This window comes from Oncorhynchus masou, chromosome 21, assembly GCF_036934945.1.
Source record: "Oncorhynchus masou masou isolate Uvic2021 chromosome 21, UVic_Omas_1.1, whole genome shotgun sequence".
NCBI lineage: Eukaryota > Metazoa > Chordata > Actinopteri > Salmoniformes > Salmonidae > Oncorhynchus > Oncorhynchus masou.
The window spans coordinates 49612577-49639841 of NC_088232.1; the positions used below are offsets into that span (position 1 = coordinate 49612577).

Here is a 27265-nt window from a genome sequence, read left to right on the forward strand (position 1 = left end):
TGGGGGTCTTCACGTCCCCCAGATGGTATCCTGAGACCAGGGCATGAACAATGTATCTCGGTCATAAAGTTTTGGGGGAAGTTAATTCCCAAAATAAATCGCCACAGTGAAAGGACTTGTCAGAGCAAGAAGTGCTTTGTTTTGGTTAGAGATCAATGTGGCTGCTGCCGACAATGTTCAAGATTGTAGAGTAGAAAATCTGTCTGCTATATTAATGGTCTGTTTGAAATATTATTAACAACATATAGGGCCTAATGAAAGTGTACACCCCCTTGAACTTTTTTCACATTTTGTTGCGTCACAAAGTGCGATTGAAATAGATTTAATTGTAATGTTTTGTAATTGAGCTACACAAAATACTCCAAAATGTCAAAGTTAACATTTGATTCTACATTTTTTTTTTACCAATAATAATATGCAATAACTGAACTAAAATATAGTCATTGCATAAGTATTCAACCCCTTTGTTTAGGCAAGCCTTAATTAGTTCAGAAATAAAATGTGGCTTAACAAATCATAAGTTGTATGGACTCACTCTGTGTGAGATGATAGGGGTTGACATGATTTTTAAATGACAACCCCTCCCTCTGTCCCCCATATAACATCTGTAAGGTTCCTTAGTCAAGTATGGAATTTCAAGCACAGATTCAACTCCTAAGACCAAGGAGCTTTTTGAAAGCCTCATAAAAAGCACAGTGATTGGTAGATGGGTAGCAATAACAAATCAGACATTGAATATATCTTCAAGCATGGTCAAGTTAATAACTATTTAGTGGATGATGTATTAAACCACCCAGACACATCAACGATGCAGTCGTCCTTTTGAACTGAGCTGCAGGACAGGAAGGAAACTGCTTAGGGATGTTACCATGAGGCCATTGGTGATTTTATAACAGCTACAGAGTTCAATGGTTGTGATGGAAGAAAACTGACGATGGCGCAACAACAATGGAGTGACTCCACAATAATGACCTACAGTTGAAGTCAGAGGTTTACATACACCTTAGCCAAATACATTGAAACTCATTTTTTCACAATTCCTGACATTTACTCCTAGTAAAAATTCCCTGTCTTTGGTCAGTTAGGATAACCACTTTATTTTAAGAATGTGAAATGTCAGAGTAATAGGAGAGGGAATTATTTATTTCAGCTTTTATTTCTTTCATCACATTCCCAGTGGGTCAGAAGTTTACATACACTCAATTAGTACTTGGTAGCATTGCCTTTAAATTGTTTCACTTGGGTCAAACGTTTTGTGTAGCCTTCCACAAGCTTCCCACAATAAGTTGGGTGAATTTTGGCCCATTCCCCCTGACAGAGCTGGTGTAACTGAGTCAGGTTTGTAGGCCTCCTTGCTCGCATGTGCTTTTTCAGTTCTGCCCACAGATTGTCTATAGGGTTGAGGTCAGAGCTTTGTGATGGCCACTCCAGTACCTTGACTTTGTTGTCCTTAAGCCATTTTGCCACAATTTTGGAAGTATGCTTGGGATCATTTTCCATTTGGAAGACACATTTGTGACCAAGCTTTAACTTCCTGACTGATGTCTTGAGATGTTTCTTCAAGGTATCCACATAATTTTTCATCTTCATGATGCCATCTATTTTGTCAAGTGCACCAGTCCCTCCTGCAGCAAAGCACCCCCACAACATGATGCTGCCATCCCTGTGCTTCATGGTTGGGATGGTGTTCTTCGGCTTGCAAGCCTCCCCATTTTCCTCCAAACATATCAATGGTCATTATGGCCAAACAGTTATATTTTTGTTTCATCAGACCAGAGGACATTTCACAAGAAAGTACAATCTTTGTCCCCATGTGCAGTTGCAAACCGTAGTCTGGCTAGTTTATGGCGGTTTTGGAGCAGTTGCTTCTTCATTGCTGAGCGGCCTTTCAAGTTATGTCGATATAGGACTCGTTTTCCTGTGGATATAGATACTTTTGTGCCCGTTTCTTCCAGCATCTTCACAAGGTCATTTGCTGTTGTTCTGGGATTGATTTGCACTTCTCGCACCATTTTTCGTACCTTCATCTCTAGGAGACAGAATGCGTCTCCTTCCTGAGCGGTATGACAGCTGCCTGGTCCCATGGTGTTTATACTTGCGTACTATTGTTTGTACAGAAGTGGTACCTTCAGGTGTTTGGAAATTGCTCCCAAGGATGAAACAGACTTGTGGAGGTCTACAATTGTTTTATGAGGTCTTGGCTGATTTCTTTGGATTTTCCCATGATGTCAAGCAAAGTGGCACTGAGTTTGAAGGTAGGCCTTGAAATACACCCACAGGTGTATTCACCTCCAATTGGCTCAAATGATTTCAATCAGAAGCTTCTAAAGCCATGACATCATTTTCTGGAATTTTCCAAGCTGTTTATAGGCACAGTCAACTTCTGACCCACTGGAATTGTGATAAAGTGAATTATAAGTGAAATAATCTGTCTGTAAACAATTGTTGGAAAAATCACTCGTGTCATGCACAAAGTAGATGTCCTAACCGACTTGCCAAAACTATAGTTTGTTAACAAGAGATTTGTGGAGTGGTTGAAAAACGAGTTTTAATGACTCCAACCTAAGTTTATGTAAACTTCAGATTTCAACTCTAAATGAAAGAGTAAAAAGAAGAATACAAATATACAGAATAAAAATGTTCCAATACATGCATATATATGCAACAAGGCACTAAAGTAATATTGCAACAACAACAAAAACACAGCGAAGGAATATAGTTTTGGAAAATCTATGGCAAGACTTGAAAATGGTTGTCCAGCAATGATACCCCACACCATAACAGGGCTTGAAAGATTTTGAAAAGGAAAATGTGCAAATATTGCACAATCCTGGTATGCAATGCTCTTATGAGACTAACCCAAGAAGACTCACAACTGTAATCACTGCCAAAGGTTATTCTATCACGTATTGACTCAGGTGGGGGGGGGGAGTGAATACTTATCAATCAAGGTATATTAGTGTTTTTTTTCCTCCCCCATTAATCAACAACAACAAAACTGAGCTGAGAGTATTTTGTGTGGATTGTTGACCAAATAAATACAATTAAATCATTTTTTAATGCCACTTTGTAAGACAATAAAATGTGATGAAATCCAAAGGGGGTTGTAGAATTTCTATAGGCACTGTATACATATACATACATACACACACACATATATATATATACACACACAAACATTCATAAATATATATACACACACACACATACATATATACACACACACACACACATATATATATATATATATATATACAGTATATCACAAAAGTGAGTACACCCCTCACATTTTTGCAAATATTGGCGTATACCTTTTCATGTGACAACACTGAAGAAATGACACTCTGCTACAATGTAAAGTAGTGAGTGTACAGCTTGTATAACAGTGTAAATTTGCTGTCCCCTCAAAATAACTCAACACACAGCCATTAATGTCTAAACCGCTGGCAAAAAAAGTGAGGGGTGTACTCACTTTTGTGATATACTGTAGATACACACACACACAAATACCACTGTCAGACTTGTAGTAAAGGACTAGACTAGCTACTGAACAGAATTAAGGCAAAATGTACTTACTAGTTGTTGGGTATTCATAAATTCAAGCAACAGCATTTGAATTCATGCTTTTTTTTCAATTTGGGCATTAAAACGTTGGGTGCTTTGGGCCAAATTCCTACATGTAATATTCATACAGAGTAACACTAGCCTGGATACATGGAATATTGGACAACCTGCTGTGCAGCTTTTTAAATCATTTATCTCTTGTCAATGTCTGCTCTGTGGGGGTACATTCCTGCCAATCATATTGTAAATATATTATATTTATATTACATTTATACCTTTTTATATTGTTAGTATTATCGGCAGGAAAATATCCCATACTGCGCCACCAACTTTACAGTTGTTGTATTTACAATGTCTTTGATATTGTGTTACCGACAGTATATGTATTTTAAATCTGTCTTTGATTTATCTAATTCCAATACACACCGAATTTATTTTTCAGACCTGTTCCTCCTGAGTATTAATATGCTAATTGAGTGAGAGAAATAAACATTTATTTCTGTAGTGCCTCTCTAATGTTCAGGAGATATCCATGACTTTCTGCCTAGAAGAACCAGTCCATTCATATATGCATAATTAACATGCAGTTTGTCGATGAGAAAATGAGGCCATGGAAGCAGGACATCATATACATAATGGATAGCCTTTAGTTGGGGTTATGCCATGCTAATGAAGTTCTAATAGTCAGTCTACTAAAGGATACCAATGTGCTTGGTACTAAAGGATACCAATGGGCTCTGTACTAAAGGATACCAATGTGCTTGGTACTAAATGGCATGTTTTACTGACAGACTTCAAATGCTAATAGTGCATGTACAGTAGTTACTGCCTCAATGCTGTCATTGTTAAGGTTAAGGGATCATTTGACTTATGAGCCTTCCACAAAATAGCTCTGAGCTTGTTGAATGGCTGTCTGAGAGACTAAGGGATGATATACTGTAAGAAACGGTACTGTTGAATTTATTATGGATTTATTATGGATAAATGGATAAACAATATCCCCATTTTAAATAGAATTGTATCTAGGTAAACTTATACTGTTTTATAAGTGATTGACAAAATGAGTTCATAAGAAGGAATTGTGTGACAGGACAAGGAGTAATAAAAAGTTAATGAACACCATTCCAACTAGGCAGGAACAAATGGGTTGTGAACTGTGTAAACACATAAGGTCGTTAGCCTATGGTTGACCCAACTGAAACCTAGCTCTGGGGTTTTTAGATAAGGCAGTGAGTGCATTCCTAGGTTTTCTTTTAATTATAACTGTCAGTTCAGTGGTGATCGATAATGTTGAGGGGTCAAAAGTTATCTGGGAGTGTGTTAGTAAGTTAGAATGAACTTTTCAACCTTACTTTGTCCCGGTCGAGAGGAGGGGATTCTGTTAAAGCAGTAAAATGGCGTCATGATCTGTATATAAACTGCTGTACGTGTTTAAGTGGTAGCGCGCTCCGAGAATAAATTCTATTACCTATTATTGAAAGACTGGTCTGTGTCTATTTTATGCAAACAAGAAATCTTACAAATTCTCATAAAATAGATTAAGGGCTTTCAATTGATGAAAGCACATTGGCATAATTAAATTATAGTAACAGGTACGGAAATCTAGTGGCTGTTATCTCTGATAACTACACCGTATCATGACATAAACAAACAGCCAAAAACAACAACAACAGCTGTATAGCTTCTCATACAGCCTGAAACGTGCCTTCGCCGGATTACAAGAACATCTCACATCCACACCAACTGTGTGTTTGCCACCAGAAACATGGAGACCTACACAATCATCATGCATAAGAGGAGAAGCTGTTGGTTACACTACTTAAAGCCGGCAGGTATAATGCTTCATTACTTGTTGTAAGCACGTATGAGCTTTCATGTCTTATTACAAGGTTTACAGTTTGTTATGTCCTTTCATGAAACACATTTTCAAAATTGCTATCATCTTGTCATTGAGATAATATTAAGAATTTCTAAGGGGGGTCATACGTGCTTATGACAAGTCTTACAATGCATTATAACCACATCATGATGCATTATACCTGTCAGGTCCAATTAAAGTGTTACCGAGCGGTTCAATTCAGGAGGGTGCCGTACAGCTGGGCCTTGGTCAGACTGTCCTTCCTGCTCAGTCCTGTTCCTGTGCTTCCAAATGTTTGGTATTGTTGAGAACTCTTTTTGGGAAGTGCCGGGCTGGGCCTCATTCTCTCCCTCTGGCAGTGCTGCAGACTGGAGGCTTCCAGGGAGCTTTGGTGATGTAAGGACTCAGCTGAGCTGTTGGGGCTCACGCCCACGTATTCCTTGTTCATGCTCCCCCCTGCCGCTCCAGCAGCCCCGCTCTCCTTATCCTTAAGGCTCCCTGAGAGGAACTGCAGGCTGCACTCTGAGTCCTGGCTGTCTACCGTGGCTCTGTACAGGGGCGGGGGATTGTCCGGCTTGCCCCGCAGGCCCAGGCTGGGGTGTTTGGGACTGGGACTGGGGCTGGGTGAGAGGCCACCACTGGCAGCAGCAGCCAAGCACTGGTCCAGCACATGGCTGTGGAGGAAGACGTTGTCGTCCCCCTCATGGAAGCTGCTGTAGAGAGGCCCCAGTTTAATCTTGGCCGGGCCCATGGCAAAGTGCTGCTCGGAGAAGCTGTAGGGAGACACACGGCCAGGGTTGCGGTTGAAGGAGTACGAGTTGATGTCCTCTACGCTCAGCTGCCTCCAGCGTCCAGTCAGTTCCTCCTCGGTGGGGACACCCATGCTGACCATGCTGGCCTGACTATCGGAGCGCTCCACACCCCGGGGTCCTCCTCCCTGGGCTGAGCCCACACTGTGTGACGATGCGATGAGCGGCGAGTGGTATGGCTCACTGTAGCCGCAGGATGCTGTGCATACGTAAGCCGGTGAAGAGCCACCGCCGCCTTTCGCAGGGCTGGGGGAAGGTGGCATTGCCATGTGCTGGAAGCTGTGGGATTTGGGGAAGACACTGTGGCCAGGAGGGCTGTCCTTCTCATAGGATGAGGTGCTCTTTCGCTCGCCGTAACCTCCATCCCGCCAGTCCATGTAGAGCCCATGGTGGGAGGAGGACATGGTGCTACTGGGGCCACCGCCGCAGCCTTCCCCGCCCTTCTCGTCTTCCGATGCCTGGCTGAAGCTGGAGTAGGAGCTAGAGGCCCTCAAGGAGCCCGCAGCAAACTCTCCATGGAAAGAGTGGGCCCCGTGATGGGAGAAGTTACCCGAATGGAAGGCTTCCTCCTCGGGGTTGGAGTCTGTGGAGTTCTGGGACTGGAGGAGGAGACCCATGGGGCGGGCATGGACATCCACGCTCTGTCTGCGCTCCTGCCAGCGCTCGGGGCAGTAGAGGGCTGTGTCGCTGCAGTACAGGTCCGATGTGCGGTAAGCTGTGCGGCGCCGGAGGCTTTCGGTGCCGCCGCCCGCGCTAGCGGGCACAAAGTTATGGTCATGGCCCTCATCCTCCAATGGCTGGGGGCTGGGTGAACGGGTGTTGGGGATGCTGCTGCCCGGCTCCGGCTTCTCTAGCACCTTGGCAATGACGGCGGTGGGCACAGCGTCGGAGTAGGGCGAGTGGCACAGCGCCATGGTGACACCCCGGCCTTGCTTCTCCATGTGGGAGCTCACCCGCTCCTGGAAGTCAATGGGCAGCTGGAGAGAGAGAAGTAGAAAGGGGCGTTGAGGAGAAATATTAAACGACAGAAAGGAGAAAGACATGGATAGACAAACATGAATAAATGGGAGTTCATTGAAGAGAAGTTGATTCAGAAATTACAGCAATAAATAACATAAAGGAGGACTTACTACTCTAACAAAGTAATGTTTTAAAGATTTTTCCAGCGAATCTTTATCGACCAACAAAATATTCCTTAATTGACCATGCTGTCTGACAACCACTATCATATCTCCCCATACATATTCACAAACTTGCTGTTATGGAATGCTCACCACATCCGCACAGCTGTTTTATCAACGCTGTTCCCTAGGCTCCAATCTAGAGTTTAGAGAAGTAATTTATTCTCGTGTTTACTCAGTCCAGCTCAGAGACCCGGTGGGACTTTCACAACCCCTCCACTCCTGGGCTTTATTAAGGAGCTTGTCTTCTTATACCTCAGTTGTTAACGTCGCTGAGTTTGAGGTTACATCCACCAGCATGGACACAGGTACATCAACACACACACACACGCACGCACTCACGCACACACACACACACACACACACACAACTCTCTCCTCTGAGAACATTACATACAACTGTTCCCTCTGCTAGCAGTGCATACAACTGTCCCCTCTGCTAACAGTGCATACGACTGTCCCCTCTGCTAACAGTACATACGACTGTCCCTTCTGCTAACAGTTTGTACGACTGTCCCCTCTGCTAACAGTGCATACGACTGTCCCCTCTGCTAACAGTGCATACGACTGTCCCCTCTGCAAACAGTGCATACGACTGTCCCCTCTGCTAACAGTGCATATGACTGTCCCTTCTGCTAACAGTTTGTACGACTGTCCCCTCTGCTAACAGTGCATACGACTGTCCCCTCTGCTAACAGTACATACGACTGTCCCCTCTGCTAACAGTACATATGACTGTCCCTTCTGCTAACAGTTTGTACGACTGTCCCCTCTGCTAACAGTGCATACAACTGTCCCCTCTGCTAACAGTGCATACAACTGTCCCCTCTGCTAACAGTGCATACGACTGTCCCCTCTGCTAACAGTGCATATGACTGTCCCTTCTGCTAACAGTTTGTACGACTGTCCCCTCTGCTAACAGTGCATACGACTGTCCCCTCTGCTAACAGTTTGTATGACTGTCCCTTCTGCTAACAGTTTGTACGACTGTCCCCTCTGCTAACAGTACATACGACTGTCCCCTCTGCTAACAGTGCATACGACTGTCCCCTCTGCTAACAGTGCATACGACTGTCCCCTTTGCTAACAGTACATACGACTGTCCCCTCTGCTAACAGTACATATGACTGTCCCCTCTGCTAACAGTACATATGACTGTCCCTTCTGCTAACAGTACATATGACTGTCCCCTCTGCTAACAGTGCATATGACTGTCCCTTCTGCTAACAGTACATATGACTGTCCCCTCTGCTAACAGTGCATATGACTGTCCCTTCTGCTAACAGTTTGTACGACTGTCCCCTCTGCCAACAGTACATATGACTGTCCCCTCTGCTAACAGTGCATATGACTGTCCCTTCTGTTAACAGTTTACATATGACTGTCCCCTCTGCTAACAGTGCATACGACTGTCCCCTCTGCTAACAGTTTGTACATACGACTGTCCACTCTGCTAACAGTGCATACGACTGTCCCCTCTGCTAACAGTGCATACAACTGTCCCCTCTGCTAACAGTGCATACGACTGTCCCCTCTGCTAACAGTGCATATGACTGTCCCTTCTGCTAACAGTTTGTACGACTGTCCCCTCTGCTAACAGTGCATACGACTGTCCCCTCTGCTAACAGTGCATATGACTGTCCCTTCTGCTAACAGTTTGTACGACTGTCCCCTCTGCTAACAGTGCATATGACTGTCCCTTCTGCTAACAGTTTGTACGACTGTCCCCTCTGCCAACAGTACATATGACTGTCCCCTCTGCTAACAGTGCATATGACTGTCCCTTCTGTTAACAGTTTGTACGACTGTCCCCTCTGCTAACAGTGCATACGACTGTCCCCTCTGCTAACAGTTTGTACGACTGTCCACTCTGCTAACAGTGCATACGACTGTCCCCTCTGCTAACAGTGCATACAACTGTCCCCTCTGCTAACAGTGCATACGACTGTCCCCTCTGCTAACAGTGCATATGACTGTCCCTTCTGCTAACAGTTTGTACGACTGTCCCCTCTGCTAACAGTACATATGACTGTCCCCTCTGCTAACAGTGCATACGACTGTCCCCTCTGCTAACAGTGCATATGACTGTCCCCTCTGCTAACAGTGCATATGACTGTCCCCTCTGCTAACAGTGCATATGACTGTCCCTTCTGCTAACAGTTTGTACGACTGTCCCCTCTGCTAACAGTGCATATGACTGTCCCTTCTGCTAACAGTTTGTACGACTGTCCCCTCTGCTAACAGTACATATGACTGTCCCTTCTGCTAACAGTGCATACGACTGTCCCCTCTGCTAACAGTGCATACGACTGTCCCCTCTGCTAACAGTGCATACGACTGTCCCCTCTGCTAACAGTTTGTACGACTGTCCCCTCTGCTAACAGTGCATATGACTGTCCCTTCTGCTAACAGTTTGTACGACTGTCCCCTCTGCTAACAGTGCATATGACTGTCCCTTCTGCTAACAGTTTGTACGACTGTCCCCTCTGCTAACAGTACATATGACTGTCCCTTCTGCTAACAGTGCATATGACTGTCCCCTCTGCTAACAGTGCATATGACTGTCCCCTCTGCTAACAGTGCATACGACTGTCCCCTCTGCTAACAGTGCATACGACTGTCCCCTCTGCTAACAGTGCATATGACTGTCCCCTCTGCTAACAGTGCATATGACTGTCCCCTCTACTAACAGTTTGTACAACTGTCCCCTCTTCTAACATTACATCTGACTGTCCCCTCTGCTATCATTACATGCATCTGTCCCCTCTGATAACAGTGCATACGACTGTCCCCTCTGCTAACAGTCTGTACAACTGTCCCCTCTGCTAACATTACATCTGACTGTCCCCTCTGCTAACATTACATCTGACTGTCCCCTCTGCTAACATTACATGCAACTGTCCCCTCTGCTAACAGTGCATACGACTGTCCCCTCTGCTAACAGTACATATGACTGTCCCCTCTACTAACAGTTTGTACAACTGTCCCCTCTTCTAAAATTACATCTGACTGTCCCCTCTGCTAACATTACATCTGACTGTCCCCTCTGCTAACATTACATGCAACTGTCCCCTCTGCTAACAGTGCATACGACTGTCCCCTCTGCTAACAGTTTGTACAACTGTCCCCTCTGCTAACATTACATCTGACTGTCCCCTCTGCTAACCTTACATGCAACTGTCCCCTCTGCTAACATTACATGCAACTGTCCCCTCTGCTAACAGTGCATACGACTGTCCCCTCTGCTAACAGTACATATGACTGTCCCCTCTACTAACAGTTTGTACAACTGTCCCCTCTTCTAACATTACATCTGACTGTCCCCTCTGCTATCATTACATGCAACTGTCCCCTCTGCTAACAGTGCATACGACTGTCCCCTCTGCTAACAGTCTGTACAACTGTCCCCTCTGCTAACATTACATCTGACTGTCCCCTCTGCTAACATTACATCTGACTGTCCCCTCTGCTAACATTACATGCAACTGTCCCCTCTGCTAACATTACATGCACCTGTCCCCTCTGCTAACAGTGCATACGACTGTCCCCTCTGCTAACAGTTTGTACAACTGTCCCCTCTGCTAACATTACATCTGACTGTCCCCTCTGCTAACCTTACATGCAACTGTCCCCTCTGCTAACATTACATGCAACTGTCCCCTCTGCTAACAGTGCATACAACTATTCGCTCTGCTAACAGTGCATACGACTGTCCCCTCTGCTAACAGTGCATACGACTGTCCCCTCTGCTAACATTACATGCAACTGTCCCCTCTGCTAACATTACATGCAACTGTCCCCTCTGCTAACATTACATACAACTGTCCCCTCTGCTAACCTTACATGCAACTGTCCCCTCTGCTAACCTTACATGCAACTGTCTCCTCTGCTAACAGTACATATGACTGTCCCCTTTGCTAACAGTACATAGAACTCCCCTTGTATTCACTGGACAGCCACAAAAAGAACAAAAGTTTAGGCTGGTCTTCATTCTAATGAAGGGGGGGGTGTCTCTCTTCTCTTCACCCACTCTCTGTGTCTCCTCTCCCATGCTCTCTGTGTCTCCTCTCCCACACTCTCTGTCCCCTCCCCCTGCTAACTGTGCTCCCCCGCTCTCTGTGTCTCCTCCTCTGTGTCTAACTCCCACACTGACTGTCTCCTCTCCCCCTGCCCTAACTCTCCCCCGCTCTCTGTGTCTCCTCTCCCCCCGCTCTCTGTGTCTCTGTCCCTGCCCTCTGTGTCTAACTCTCCCCCGCTCTCTGTGACTGTCTGTGTCTCCTCTCCCACACTCAGTCTCCTCTCCCCCGCTCTCTGTGTCTCCTCTCCCCCTCTGTGTCTCCTCTCCCACACTCTCTGTCTCCTCTCCCCCTGCCCTCTGTGTCTCCTCTCCCCCGCTCTCTGTCCCTCTCCCCCGCTCTCAGTCTCTTCTCCCCTGCCCTCTGTGTCTCCTCTCCCCTGCTAACTGTGTCTCCTCTCCCCGCTCTCTGTGTCTCCTCTCCCACACTCTGTGTCTCCTCTCCCCAGTCTCTGTGTCTCCTGTCCCCCTTCTGTCTCCTCTAACAGTTTCTCCCCGCTCCCTGTGTCTCCTCTCCCCCTGCCCTCAGTCTCCTCTCCCCCGCTCTCTGTGTCTCCCTCCCCTGCTAACAGTCTCTTCTCCCCCGCTCTCTGTCCCCTCTGCTCTCTGTGTCTGACTGTCTCTGTGTCTCTTCTCCCCAGCTCTCTGTGACTGTCCCCCCTCTCTGTCTCCTCTCCCCCGCTCTCTGTGTCTCTTCTCCCCGCTCTCTGTCCCTCTCCCCCACTCTCTGTGTCTCCTCTGCATCTCTGTGTCTCTTCTCCCCGCTCTCTGTGTCTCCTCTCCCCCGCTCTCTGTGTCTCCTCTCCCCTGCCCTCTGTGTCTCCTCTAACAGTCTCCTCTCCCCCGCTCCCTGTGACTGTGCCCCCCTCTCCCCGCTCTCTGTGTCTCCTCTCCCCCGACTGTCTCCCTCCCCCGCATCTCTGTGTCCCCTCTGCTAACTGTGTGCATATGACTGTCTCCCTCCCCCTGCTAACAGTGTCTCATCCCCCGCTCTCTGTCCCTCTCCCCCGCTCTCAGTGTCTCCTCTACAACTGTGTCTCCTCTCCCCCCGCTCTCTGGGTCTCCTGTCCCCCCCTCTGTCTCCTCTCCCCCTGCCCTCTGTGTCTCCCTCCCTGCTCTCTGTGTCTCATCTCCCCGACTGTCCCTCTGCTAACAGTCTCTGTATGACTGTCCCCTCTGTGTCTCCTCTCCCCGCTCTCTGTGTACCTCTCCCCCGCTCTCATCTACTCCCCCCGCTCTCTGACTGTCCTCTCTGCTCTCATTACATCCCCCGCTCTCTGTGTCCCCTCCCTGCTCTCAGTCTCCTCTGCATACGACTGTGTCCCTCTGCTAACTGTCTCCTCAACTGTCCTTCTCCCCCGCTCTCTGTGTACATCTGCTCTCTGTGTCCCTCTCCCCGCTAACTGTGTCTCCATCTGACTGTGTCCCCTCCCTGCTAACTGTGTCTCCATCCCCCGACTGTCTCCCTCCCTGCTCTCTGTGTAACCCCCGCTCATACTCTCCCCCGCTCTCTGTCTCCTCTCCCTGCTCTCTGTGTCTCCTCTCCCCGCTCTCTGTGTCTCCTCTCCCTAACTCTGTGTCTCCTCTCCCCCGCTCTCTGTCTCCTCTGCTAACAGTGTCTCCTCTCCCCCACTCTCTGTGTCCCCTCTCCCAACTGTGCTCTCCCCGCTCTCTGTGTCTCCCTCTCTCTGTGTCTCCTCTCCCACACTCTCTGTCTCCCTCCCCCTGCCCTCTGTGTCTCCTCTCCCCGCTCTCTGTGTCTCCTCTCCCCCGCTCTCTGTGTCTCCTCTCCCCCCCTCTGTGTCTCCTCTCCCCGCTCTCTGTGTCTCTTCATCTCCCCCGCTCTCTGTGTCCTCTCCCCCGCCTCTGTGTCTAACTTCTCCCCGCAACTGTGTCTCTCTAACTCTCTGTGCAACTGTCCCCTGCCCTCTGTAACCTTCCCCCGCAACTGTCCCTCTGCTCTCTTGTCTGCAACTGTCCCCTCTGTGTCTCCTCTCCCCCGCTCTCTGTGTCAACTGTCCCCCCCTCTGTGCTAACCTCTCCCATGCTCTCTGTGTCTCCTCTCCCCGCTCTCTGTGTCTCCTCTCCCCCGCTAACTGTGTCTCCTCTCCCCCCGCTCTCTGTGTCAACTGTCCCTCTGTGTCTCCTCTCCCCAGCTACTCTGTGAACTCCTCTCCCCGCCCTGTGTCTCCCTCTCCCTAACCTCTGTGCAACTCCCCGCTCTCTGTGTCTCCTACTCCCACACTCTGTGTCTCCTCTCCCCCACTCTCTGTGTCTCCTCTCCCCCGCTCTCTGTGTCTCCTCTCCCCCGCTCTCTGTGTCTCTTCTCCCCCGCTCTCTGTGTCTCCTCTCCCCGCTCTCTGTGTCTCCTCTCCCTCGCTCTCTGTGTCTCCTCTCCCCGCTCTCTGTGTCTCCTCTCCCCGCTCTCTGTGTCTCCTCTCCCCCGCTCTCTGTGTCTCCTCTCCCCGCTCTCTGTGTCTCCTCTCCCCGCTCTCTGTGTCTCCTCTCCCCCGCTCTCTGTGTCTCCTCTCCCCTGCTCTCTGTGTCTCCTCTCCCCGCTCTCTGTGTCTCCTCTCCCCCCGCTCTCTGTGTCTCCTCTCCCCCGCCTCTCTGTCTCCTCTCTCTCTGTGTCTCCCCTCCCCCGCTCTCTGTGTCTCCTCTCCCCACTCTCTGTGTCTCCTCTCCCCGCTCTCTGTGTCTCCCACCTCTGTCTCCCTCCCCCGCTCTCTGTGTCTCCTCTCCCCCTCTCTGTGTCTCCTCTCCCCCGCTCTCTGTGTCTCCTCTCCCCGCTCTCTGTGTCTCCTCTCCCCCGCTCTATGTGTCTCCTCTCCCCCGCTCTCTGTGTCTCTTCTCTCTCTGTGTCTCCTCTCCCCCGCTCTCTGTGTCTCCTCTCCCCTGCTCTCTGTGTCTCCTCTCCCCCGCTCTCTGTGTCTCCTCTCCCCTGCTCTCTGTGTCTCCTCTCCCCGCTCTCTGTGTCTCCTCTCCCCCGCTCTCTGTGTCTCTTCTCCCCCCTCTCTGTGTCTCCTCTCCCCGCTCTCTGTGTCTCCTCTCCCCCCTCTCTGTGTCTCCTCTTCCCCCGCTCTCTGTGTCTCCTCTCCCCGCTCTCTGTGTCTCCTCTCCCCCACTCTCTGTGTCTCCTCTCCCCCGCTCTCTGTGTCTCCTCTCCCCCGCTCTCTGTGTCTCTTCTCTCTCTGTGTCTCCCTCCCCGCTCTCTGTGTCTCCTCTCCCCTGCTCTCTGTGTCTCCTCTCCCCCGCTCTCTGTGTCTCCTCTCCCCTGCTCTCTGTGTCTCCTCTCCCCCTCTCTGTGTCTCCTCTCCCCCCCTGTGTCTCCTCTCTGTGTCTCTGTGTCTCTTCTCCCCGCTCTCTGTGTCTCCTCTCCCCGCTCTCTGTGTCTCCCCCACCTCTCCCCTCCCCCCCTCTCTGTGTCTCCTCTCCCCCCTCTCTGTGTCTCTTCTCCCCCGCTCTCTGTGTCTCCTCTCCCCCGCTCTCTGTGTCTCTTCTCCCCCCTCTCTGTGTCCCCTCCCCCGCTCTCTGTGTCTCCTCTCCCCGCTCTCTGTGTCTCCTCTCCCCCCGCTCTCTGTGTCTCCTCTCCCCCGCTCTCTGTGTCTCCTCTCCCACACTCTGTGTCTCCTCTCCCCCACTCTCTGTGTCTCCTCTCCCCCGCTCTCTGTGTCTCCTCTCCCCCGCTCTCTGTGTCTCCTCTACCCCGCTCTCTGTGTCTCCTCTCCCCTGCTCTCTGTGTCTCCTCTCCCCCGCTCTCTGTGTCTCCTCTCCCCCGCTCTCTGTGTCTCCTCTCCCCCTGCCCTCTGTGTCTCCTCTCCCCCGCTCTCTGTGTCTCCTCTCCCCCGCTCTCTGTGTCTCCTCTCCCCCCGCTCTCTGTGTCTCCTCTCCCCCGCTCTCTGTGTCTCCTCTCCCCGCTCTCTGTGTCTCCCCTCCCCCTGCTCTCTGTGTCTCCTCTCCCCCGCTCTCTGTGTCTCCTCTCCCCCGCTCTCTGTGTCTCCTCTCTCTCTGTGTCTCCCTCTCCCCGCTCTCTGTGTCTCCCTCCCCCTGCTCTCTGTGTCTCCTCTCCCCCCGCTCTCTGTGTCTCCTCTCCCCCGCTCTCTGTGTCTCCTCTCCTCTGTGTCTCCTCTCCCCCGCTCTCTGTGTCTCCTCTCCCCCCCCCTGTGCTCTCTGTGTCTCCTCTCCCCCGCTCTCTGTGTCTCCTCTCCCCCGCTCTATTTGTCCCCTCCCCCGCTCTCTCTCTTCTCCCCCCTCTCTGTGTCTCCCTGCTCTCTGTGTCTCCTCTCCCCTGCCTCTGTGTCTCCTCTCCCCCGCTCTGTGTCTCCTCTCCCTGCTCTCTGTGTGTCCTCTCCCCGCTCTCTGTGTCTCCCTCCCCCGCTCTCTGTGTCTCCTCCTCTCCCCCGCTCTCTGTGTCTCCTCTCCCCCTCTCTGTGTCTCCTCTTCCCCGCTCTCTGTGTCTCCTCTCCCCCGCTCTCTGTGTCTCCTCTCCCCCACTCTCTGTGTCTCCTCTCCCCGCTCTCTGTGTCTCCTCTCCCCCGCTCTCTGTGTCTCTTCTCCCCCTCTCTGTGTCTCCTCTCCCCCGCTCTCTGTGTCTCCTCTCCCCGCTCTCTGTGTCTCCTCTCCCCCTCTGTGTCTCCTCTCCCTGCTCTCTGTGTCTCCTCTCCCCCTCTCTGTGTCTCCTCTCCCCCCTCTCTGTGTCTCCTCTCCCCCTCTCTGTGTCTCTTCTCCCCCGCTCTCTGTGTCTCCTCTCCCCCGCTCTCTGTGTCTCTTCTCCCCCCCTCTCTGTGTCTCCTCTCCCCCGCTCTCTGTGTCTCTTCTCCCCGCTCTCTGTGTCTCCTCTCCCCCGCTCTCTGTGTCTCTTCTCCCCCTCTCTGTGTCTCCTCTCCCCCGCTCTCTGTGTCTCCTCTCCCCCCGCTCTCTGTGTCTCCTCTCCCCCGCTCTCTGTGTCTCCTCTCCCCCGCTCTCTGTGTCTCCTCTCCCCCTCTCTGTGTCTCCTCTCCCCCACACTCTGTGTCTCCTCTCCCCCCTCTCTCTGTGTCTCCTCTCCCCGCTCTCTGTGTCTCCTCTCCCCCACTCTCTGTGTCTCCTCTCCCCTGCTCTCTGTGTCTCCTCTCCCCGCTCTCTGTGTCTCCTCTCCCCCGCTCTCTGTGTCTCCTCTCCCCCGCTCTCTGCGTCTCCTCTCCCCCGCTCTCTGTGTCTCCTCTCCCCCGCTCTCTGTGTCTCCTCTCCCCCGCTCTCTGGGTCTCCTGTCGCTTCCCTTCCCTCCACTATCAAACATAGAGCTACAGGTTAAAAAAAGAGAGAAAAATATGATGTACCCAATGTTGCTTTTTGGTTGACAATAGACGCTCGGCAGGAAAATAACATTATTGTTTTAAAAGTACGGAGCAACTGTTGAAGTACGTTCATCTCTAGGAGACAGAACGCGTCTTCTTCCTGAGTGGTATGATGGCTGCGTGGTCCCATGGTGTTTATACTTGTGTACTATTGTTTGTACAGATGAACGTGGTTTCTTCAGGTGTTTGGAAATTGCTCCCAAGGATGAACCATACTTGTGAAGGTCCACCATTTTTTTCTGAGGTCTTGGCTGATTTCTTTTGATTTTCCTATGATGTCAAGCAAAGAAGCACTGAGTTTGAAGGTAGGCCTTAAAATACATTCACAGGTACACCTCCAATTGACTCAAAGGATGTCTATTAGCCTATCAGAAGCTTCTAAAGCCATGACATCATTTTCTGGAATTTTCCAAGCTGTTTAAAGGCACAGTCAACTTAGTGTATGCAAACTTCTGACCCACTGGAATTGTGATACAGTGAGTTAGAAGTGAAATAATATGTCTGTAAACAATTGTTGGAAAAATGACTTGTGTCATGGTCAAAGTAGATGTCCTAACCAACTTGCCCAAACTATAGTTTGTTAACAAGAAATTTGTGGAGTGGTTGAAAAATGAGTTTTAATGACTCCAACCTAAGTGTATGTAAACTAGTTTTAATGACTCCAACTAAGTGTATGTAAACTAGTTTTAATGACTCCAACCTAAGTGTATGTAAACTGGTTTTAATGACTCCAACCTAAGTGTATGTAAACTCCAACCGACTTCAGCTGTATTTTTAGCAGCCTGCCTACCCCATTGAGAATTGAGTGGGGAAGCAGGTGAGACTGCAGGGTTAACTAGCGCCTCCAACATGCCGTGTTCAGCAGCTTTCCTGAGGGGCTCATCTGCACACCGATCAATTTATCTGGCTGGTAATTAGCAGAGTTAAGTCCCAATGAGAATCATGCAGCATCCCTTTGATCGCGCTCAGCTATATTCACCGCTGCATTTTTTAACGGATTAGTCAATTCTCCGGGAATTGGTCATTGACATTCATTACTATTGCTGTGTCTCACTTTCAGTTGACTCAGAGGGATGTGCTTTCAAAAAACAATCCCTGTTATTGACAGCTGAATGTGTCAATCGATAACAACCGCTGTGGTCCCTGTTATCTTACTGTATTTCAGTAACTCCTTCAATTTCATTCTGTAGCAGCTTTGCTACTTGGCCCATATATGCTTGTCATTACGTTGAAGAAATCGTCCCATGTCTGTGAGGCATTTCTAAGGGAATTGATGAGGATTTTCGCTCATGCTTCACTTCTTACTTCCCCTTTGTGTGGACTAGATGTTGTTGGAGACAGTGTGTCCTCTGTTGTGCTCAGTTGTATGGTCAAATCAACAGGGGGAGAATTAAGTGGCCATCAAGAGCCTGACAGAACAGCATTTGAGACGGGGCTGTTTGTTAGCAGTGAGTGAGTGTACAGCAGATCAGAACTCACCTCAGATAGCTTGTGGGCTCTGTGGTGTGACTTGGAGCACTGTAGGAGCTGTGCTGCCAGGTTACAGTCCTTTCTGTACAGGTCCTAGCATGGGAAAGATAGACACTGTTGTTGAGTCATAGGTTGGGGTGCCATGCAAACTTAAGAACAGTATTAATTGTAATGGGAGTAACTGACCTAAATCTATTTAAAATGGGTTACTACAATAATTGCTTTGCAGTTATATTAAATGTACAAATAAATGTAAATTCCATGTCATTTCATGGTATTTGTACATCAGAGTAGAATGGGACCAAACAGTAATTTCAGCGTGTGGCATTTGCGTACACACCAATGCTCGACAAACAAAAAATAGTGTCCTCAAAAATGATATTACAAATTGACTACTAGTCTTTATCTGTTCTTCTCTCTCTCGAGTCTCTTGTGACAACCCAAAAGTTGACTTCCATTTAAAGTTGAGGGTCTCACAAGGCAAGCCTCCACTTAGGGAGAACACAATCAAAGGAACGAACACACTATCGATTACCGAACAAATTCATCCGCCCAGAGAAAACTGTGCTGATCAGGCCCTGTTGATTTGAGGGTCACTACTGTACATCTTACTCTAGCAATTTAAAGAATGAAGAAGTTGTGATGATGAAAATGTACTGAGATTTTGATGTTAATGTTAGAGTTGGCATGGTAGGCAAGGCCATCACCAGGCTTTGGTCTAATTGGGTGTGTAGTTTTTTCAGTGAATCCCTTCAAAAACTCATGAAGTAAGGATTTTGCGCAATGGCTGGCTATATACTCACATTGTCCTCTCTGAGCTTTTCAATGGTGATCTTGGCCTCCATGAGGTGATTGTTGAGGACAATAATCTCTCGACTCAGCGCTCTTTTCTCATCCTCATGGTGCTGGGACTAAATCACAGAGGAGAGGTGGAAAGAGGAGAGAAAGAGAGGAAATTAGGAATTGAGAGACCAAGAAGAGGGAGAAGGGGAAGTGAAAGGAGAGGAAGAGAAAGTCAAAGGAAAGCAGGGGAAAACGAATGAGAGAAGAGGTGGAGAGCAGTCAGTCAGGGGTTCACGCTCTTTCTCTGCCAGTAGCAGGTCGTAATTAAAGGAAGATTACATTGGCCAGCGCCCATATCAAATCAATTACGCTGCCAGGGTGAGAGAAAGTAGCAATCTTGGAGCCCTGAGAAATTAAAGCTTCTTGTATTGCGGTTGCAGCGACTGTCATTTTTTGCCCCGAAACCTGACACCTTAATATTTCCTGTGATTTAGCCTAAAACAAGAAACGGTTACTAGATGCTTTCTCCCCTCACTCAATCATTTTCAACATCCTGTTGTGTGGCAGGATTTGACAAAAGATGCATCATCAAGTCCCCGACGCACAATAGTCATAATTGTTTTGAAATTCAGGGGTGGAAGATAAATTAAATACAAGTCAATTAATGTCAGTTTGAGCAATAGGTTGGTATTGATATCCAAATCCATTCTGTAAGCCTCTTATTAATCAGCTCTGGGATGTTCTGGGATGTTGTTCCACATTGTAATCATATTTCACTCTGGATGGTCTTTGGCAGTCTCAATTCATTCCTATGACGTTCCACATTGCAATCATATTTCACTCTGGATGGTCTTTGGCAGTCTCAATTCATTCCTATGACGTTCCACATTGTAATCATATTTCACTCTGGATAGTCTTTGGCAGTCTCATTCATTCCTATGATGTTCCACATTGCAATCATATTTCACTCTGGATAGTCTTTGGCAGTCTCATTCATTCCTATGATGTTCCACATTGTCATCATATTTTCATGTACCACATTGTCATCATATTTCACTCTGGTTGGTCTTTGGCAGTCTCATTCATTCCTATGATGTACCACATTGTCATCATATTTCACTCTGGTTGGTCTTTGGCAGTCTCATTCATTCCTATGACGTTCCACATTAATCATAATCATGACGTTTCACATTGTAATCATATTTCACTCTGGATAGTCTTTATCATTCATTCCTCTGGATGTAATCTTCACTCTGGATAGTCTTTGGCAGTCTCATTCAGTCCAACTCTCAAAAGGAACTTAACACTAGAACGGCCAAAGCAGTCATTTTGACTGGTCATCATTTTTTATTTTTTATTACTCTGCCATTTCCTTGACTTTTCCCAAATAAGTCTGTATAACACACGGTCAGTGTTAGAATCTTAATTTCACAAACAGAACGGGAGTTATAAGCAGTTTCAGGAGTGCATGTCATTTTTCTAATGGTTTTCCCCTGTTGCCCCTCCTTCTCCCGACAGTGGGGCTTGCTCCGCTCATTCTTCCGACAGTTGAAAGTGCAGTGTACAGGTAATAATTTCCCCGATAATTGCCTCGAAAGTGAACATAAACTATATCGAAACTAATTTCACACATACAGTGCCTTCCAAAAGTATTCAGACCCCTTGACTTTTTCCACATTTTGTTACATTACAGCTGTTTTTCAGAAATGGATTCAATTGTTTTTTTAATGACAAAGCAAAAACAGGTTTTTATCATTTTTGGCTTATTTATAAAAAATAAAAAATAAACTGAAATATTACATAAGTATTCAGATCCTTTACTCAGTACTTTTGTTGAAGCACCTTTGGCAGTGATTACAGCATCGAGTCTTCTTGGGAATGAGGCTACAAGCTTGGCACACCTGTATTTGGAGAGTTTATCTCATTCTACTCTGCAGATCCTCTCAAGCTTTGTCAGGTTGGATGGGGAGCGTTGCTGCACAGCTATTTTCAGGGGTTAATTGGGGTTAAGTCCGGGCTCTGGCTGGGCCACTCAAGGACATTCAGAGACTTGTCCCGAAGCCACTCCTGCGTTGTCTTGGTTGTGTGTCTTGGTTGTGTGCTTTGGGTCGCTGTCCTGTGGGAAGGTGAACCTTCACCCCGGTCTGAGGTCCGGTTCCCATCAGTGATCTCTCTATACTTTGCTCTGTTCATCTTTCCCTCAATCCTGATTAGTCTTCCAGTCCGTGTTGCTGAAAAACATCCCCACAGCATGATGCTTCCACTACCATGCTTCACCGTAGGAATGGTGACAGGTTTCTTCCAGACGTGTCTCGGAGCTCCATCGAATTCTTGGTCATCTCCCTATTGCTTAGTTTGGCCGGGCGGCTAGCTCTAGGAAGATTCTTGATGGTTCCAAACTACTTCCAATTAAGAATTTGGTACCCTTCCCCTGATCTGTGCCTCAACACAATCCCGTCTCGGAGCTCTACAGACAAATCCTTCTACCGCATGGCTTGGTTTTTACTCTGACATGCACTGTCAACTGTGGGACCTTATATAGACAGGTGTGTGCCTTTCCAAATCATGTCCAATCAATTGAATTTACCACAGGTGGACTCTAATCAAGTTGTAGAAACATCTCAAGGATGATCAATGGCAACAGGATGCACCTGAGCTCAATTTCGAGTCTCAATGCAAAGGGTCCAAATACTTATGTAAATAAGGTATTTCTTTAAATACATTTGCCTTATGTAAATAAGTACTTCTTTACTTTTAATACATTTGCCTTATGTAAATAAGGTATTTCTTTTTACATTTGCCTTATTTAATACTTTTAATACATTTGCAAACATTTCTACAAAATGGTTTATCACTTTGTCATTATGTATAGATTGTGTAGACTCTCTGATTGTGTAGAATCCATTAGAATAAGCCTGTAATGTATCAAAATGTGTAAAAAGTCAAGGAGTCTGAATACTTTCCTAAGGCACTGTAAAGCAACAGATGAAATAAATGAATGGGGAGAATATGGGTGAGTTGATGAGTGATGGAAGCCTTATTTTGCAATCCTCAATTGTGAATGAAGAACAGGGCGCGCTGTGTGTAAATAATGCCGAGAAAATAATAATTTTATGTGTTTTCATTTCGGGCTGTTAGGCAACAAATGGTGAACATTTTGACTTTCTATACCAACTGTATATTCATCATAATGCCGTTATTGATTTCGTGCTGAGTTTCACTATTTATCAAGACCACTTGGCGCTTATAATGTTGTTTAGGCTACTGATGTTTTCATAATTTGAACACGTGTCTTGACCGTGCGTCTTGGTGGTTGGGATATTTATTTAGATTTTTTGTTGTTTTAAAAAGGAGTAGTTTCCGTGTTCCAAACATATGCATTCGGTTTCATAATTCTAACAAAGACACTCCACAAATAAAATTGATTGAACCCTTGAATTGTTTTTTTTGTTTTGTTTTTACATGCAGCCTACAGTAACGTAAATGAATGAAAATGCTATTGTGTTATATAAAATAAAATACAAATCATATTCTGTTACCCAAGGCCTTCATAAACACAACCAAATATATATATTTTTTAGCGTATCTGAAATGTATTAATATAATGTTAGAATGTTGCAGTGAGAAAGACTGCTCATTACCTTGTATGTGTCCCCCGAAGCCCATCACAAACTACTGCATTGTTGAGAAAATCGGGATGAAATTGGCAATTGTAGGCCCTTTTTAGACCTATACATGCCTCCTGTATGACCGTACATGATACAGACAACATCTTGGTGTCATTATCCTCCTTATCGTGTACTCTAACATATGGAATATGTCTAGATTCTAAAATGCACATTTTCACATGAACCTCTAAGAGTTTAAAACTTCTTCAGGATCTGTGTCCTGTCCGCGGCACGGTTAAACTAACGTAGGCTAATGTAATTAGCATGAGGTTGTAAGTAACAAGATATTGGCAGAAAGCTTAAATTCTTGTTAATCTAACTGCACTGCCCAATTTACAGTAGCTATTACAGTGAAAGAATACTAAGCTATTGTTTGAGGAGAGCACACAATTCTGATCATGAAAAGTTATTAATAAACAAATTAGTTACATTCGGGCAGTCCTGATACAACATTTTGAACAGAAATGCATTGTTTTTTTCTTTGTATTATCTTTTACCAGATAATGACCTGTAATGTCAATTTCCATATCAAATGTGTCATATCATTTAAAAGTACCAGAGAGCTCACTCTGACGTTTTAGAAGAGTATATTGTTACGAACAATGTCTAAAATATTAGACATTGTTGATGAGACAAAAAAATAATAACCATGTTGAATAAATTAACAACAAATCACAGCCCTTCTTTAGGATTGCGAGTTCCCTTTGAATCCACTTTCCCATTCACTGTGGTTTTACAAACAGTACGTCTTAAAACAACCGCTTCACAGCATAGTATTGGTTTTGACTGGTAGCTGTTCTGAACTTGAACACCGCTTGCGACAAGATGCCTCCCTCCCTCCTGCTAACGGGCAACTTTGGCACATTATTTGTTGTCTGAGTGAGGGAAATGCTGTAAATAAAGATGATTATTTTGAAAGATGAAACGTTAATGATTACAATAAATACTGCTTTGATGTCATACAAGTGTAACGGATGTGAAATAGCTAGCGCTGGTGCACGCTAAATAGCGTTTCAATATGACACAGCGTCATACCCTGGGTTGTTCTGAACAGAATGAGTCTATGTTTGTTGTATTGTGAGAAATTTGGCGGGAACACACATCTGCATGCACAAGTCGTGACTATTCTATGTGCACTAAAATGACGATCTGCTTCTCTGAATTGCCTAACACTTTGAGATCCTATCTTGTAACTTCCATGTTGGCAATAGAACATGCTTTCAAATGATGTCCACCCGCTGATTGCGATTTATAATGGACCATTTTTGGAATGTGTAAACATTGTGTGAAAGTGGGGATGCAGGGCTGTTTTCAAAAGAAAACTACTTCAAGTGTGCTTGCTTTATCTAGTTCCTCAATGGCACAGCTAAGAAAAAAATAGCACCTTACAGTTGAAGACTCTTCTTTGAGTCATAAAATTGCATATTGAAATTACACAGAAACTGTGCACACTTTGGAGAGTTGTGTGGCCACTTGAAGACTCCTGTTAGACCTCTCACTCAAACCCTTGTCATTTTATTGTCTTGTGTTTCATCTACCCCAAATTTCCCAAGAATATTCTTAGCATGTTACTGAATGTATCCAGAGTATTTTCAGATTTAGTAATAAACAAATGTGTCGAAAAGCACAGTAAAAATAACATTCATTGCTGTAACCTTCAAACCTTTGTCTTTTGATTGCTACCATGGGTATGCATATGCTTTCCATAGTTCCTCTGGAAGAAACCTTTCCATGTAGCCCTATCCATATAGACCAATTCCCACGAGTGTAAAGGGTTCATGTTTAATAAAGGAATGTGGGAAATTGTATTTAATAATCAAGACATAGTCCATATTTTAGAGCACACTATAAGGAGTCTGGACACCAAGATGTTGTCTGTTTCATGTACAGTTCAAAGATCATATGGTCTTACAGGAGGCATGTACTGTATCTAAAAAGGGCCTAAAATGTCCACTTTCATCATGATTTTCTCAAAATTGATTTGTCATACAAATCTTAAAAGCTTTTCAAACATCCTTCCTCCCAATTAAGTTTTTTTGTGAAAGTTGCCAAAACAACCTGATACCCCAAAATACTTTCCACTCCCGCTGCCTTGGAATCCCCCATATATGACAAATCCAGAAGACTACTGGGTTTATAGATGAATATCGAAAGATTGTATTCTGACATGCAGATGTAATCTATCTCCCTCACTTGTGATATTCTTGTCAATTTGTAGCTAAACTGTGTTTTTCAGTGGGTTTATTTATATATTACAATCCCAAGGGAACAATGAAAACTTTTATCTCTTGACATCAGATTGACAAATGGCTCATGCACCGTCATTTTAATCAAATCTGAGTCAGCCATTCCTTGCGTAAACCGTGAGATGAGGAAACATGATGAGAATAGATAACACCAACCTCACTCGTAAATTGCTATTGTATCTACATCCAGATTGGCTCTGTATAGACTAAGGTAACAACCAAACAATTTGTAATGACCAAGGTTACATTTTGTCCTCTCTGCTGAATAGAACGCTCCGTGGGTGACAATGAAGCGAGAATTACTCCTAGATTGAGTCGTGTCCTGCTCCATTTCCTACTGTACAATATAACGATGCCGAAGGTCACATTGACACGAATTGTGACTGACTGTTATTAGGGTCAGAGCACAGGGCAATTAGACATTTCCCCTCACCTTCCCATCCAACCACTGCCGCAGGATTGGGCGAAGTGGTTTCCATGACAACCTTTCAAATCAAAATGGTACCCTGTTTTGCACAAACCCAACAGATATTGATTCCTCTCGCCGTATGATGTAACATTCTAATGAAATAGTAAGATAAACAAGGTCTGACTTCCAGGTTCTGTTTTCCTGTAATGATTTAATAGTAAGATAAACAAGGTCTGACTTCCAGGTTCTGTTTTCCTGTAATGATTGAATAGTAAGATAAACAAGGTCTGACTTCCAGGTTCTGTTTTCCTGTAATGATTTAATAGTAAGATAAACAAGGTCTGACTTCCAGGTTCTGTTTTCCTGTAATGATTGAATAGTAAGATAAACAAGGTCTGACTTCCAGGTTCTGTTTTCCTGTAATGATTGAATAGTAAGATAAACAAGGTCTGACTTCCAGGTTCTGTTTTCCTGTAATGATTTAATAGTAAGATAAACAAGGTCTGACTTCCAGGTTCTGTTTTCCTGTAATGATTTAATAGTAAGATAAACAAGGTCTGACTTCCAGGTTCTGTTTTCCTGTAATGATTTTGAGAGGAGAGGGTCGAAATAAGTACAAATGTGTGTTGGGTGAGAAAGAACCTGTTTTGTGAATGACTGCGGTATTGTGATTTCCACATGCCGTTTAGGCTGTCTGTCTGTCACCGTTGAACTGCTATCTTCTCCAGGCCAACAAACACTGAAGTTGGGGGAGGGGAGAAAACATTTTTTGTTTATAATATAATAATATAATAATATATCCCATTTAGCAGACGCTTTTGTCCAAAGCGACTTACAAGTTTATTTAACTAGGCAAGCCAGTTAAGAACAAATTCTTATTTACAATGATGGCCTCGGAACAGTGGGTTAACTGCCTTGTTCAGGGGCAGAACAACCTATTTTTACCTTGTCAGTTGAGGGTTTAATCTAGCAACCTTTTGATTACTGGCCCAATGCTCTAACCACTAGGCTACCTGCCGCCTCTACGCTCTAACCACTTGGCTACCTGCCACCTCTACGCTCTAACCACTTGGCTACCTGCCGCCTCTACGCTCTAACCACTAGGCTACCTGCCGCCTCTACGCTCTAACCACTTGGCTACCTGCCGCCTCTACGCTCTAACCACTTGGCTACCTGCCGCCTCTACGCTCTAACCACTTGGCTACCTGCCGCCTCTACGCTCTAACCACTTGGCTAACTGCCGCCTCTACGCTCTAACCACTTGGCTACCTGCCGCCTCTACGCTCTAACCACTTGGCTACCTGCCGCCTCTACGCTCTAACCACTTGGCTACCTGCCGCCTCTACGCTCTAACCACTTGGCTACCTGCCGCCTCTACGCTCTAAACACTTGGCTACCTGCCGCCTCTACGCTCTAACCACTTGGCTACCTGCCACCTCTACGCTCTAACCACTTGGCTACCTGCCACCTCTACGCTCTAACCACTTGGCTACCTGCCGCCTCTACGCTCTAACCACTAGGCTACCTGCCACCTCTACGCTCTAACCACTTGGCTACCTGCCGCCTCTACGCTCTAACCACTTGGCTACCTGCCGCCTCTACGCTCTAACCACTTGGCTACCTGCCACCTCTACGCTCTAACCACTTGGCTACCTGCCGCCTCTACGCTCTAACCACTAGGCTACCTGCCGCCTCTACGCTCTAACCACTAGGCTACCTGCCGCCTCTACGCTCTAACCACTAGGCTACCTGCCGCCTCTACGCTCTAACCACTAGGCTACCTGCCGCCTCTACGCTCTAACCACTAGGCTACCTGCCGCCTCTACGCTCTAACCACTTGGCTACCTGCCGCCTCTACGCTCTAACC

General features: G+C 46.5%; 1 protein-coding gene across 1 annotated transcript in view; it reads right to left on the minus strand.

Moving 5' to 3' along the window:
- Positions 1 to 5636: 5636 nt before the first annotated feature.
- The window catches only part of LOC135507432 (brain-enriched guanylate kinase-associated protein-like), a 48025-nt gene continuing 26396 nt past the window's right edge, over positions 5637 to 27265 (minus strand). The window contains exons 4-6 of the mRNA XM_064926973.1: positions 19096 to 19203; positions 18302 to 18385; positions 5637 to 7208 (exon numbers count right to left, since the gene is read on the minus strand). Coding sequence (XP_064783045.1) covers positions 5637 to 7208; positions 18302 to 18385; positions 19096 to 19203 — 1764 coding nt within the window. The remainder of the gene's footprint in view (positions 7209 to 18301; positions 18386 to 19095; positions 19204 to 27265) is intronic.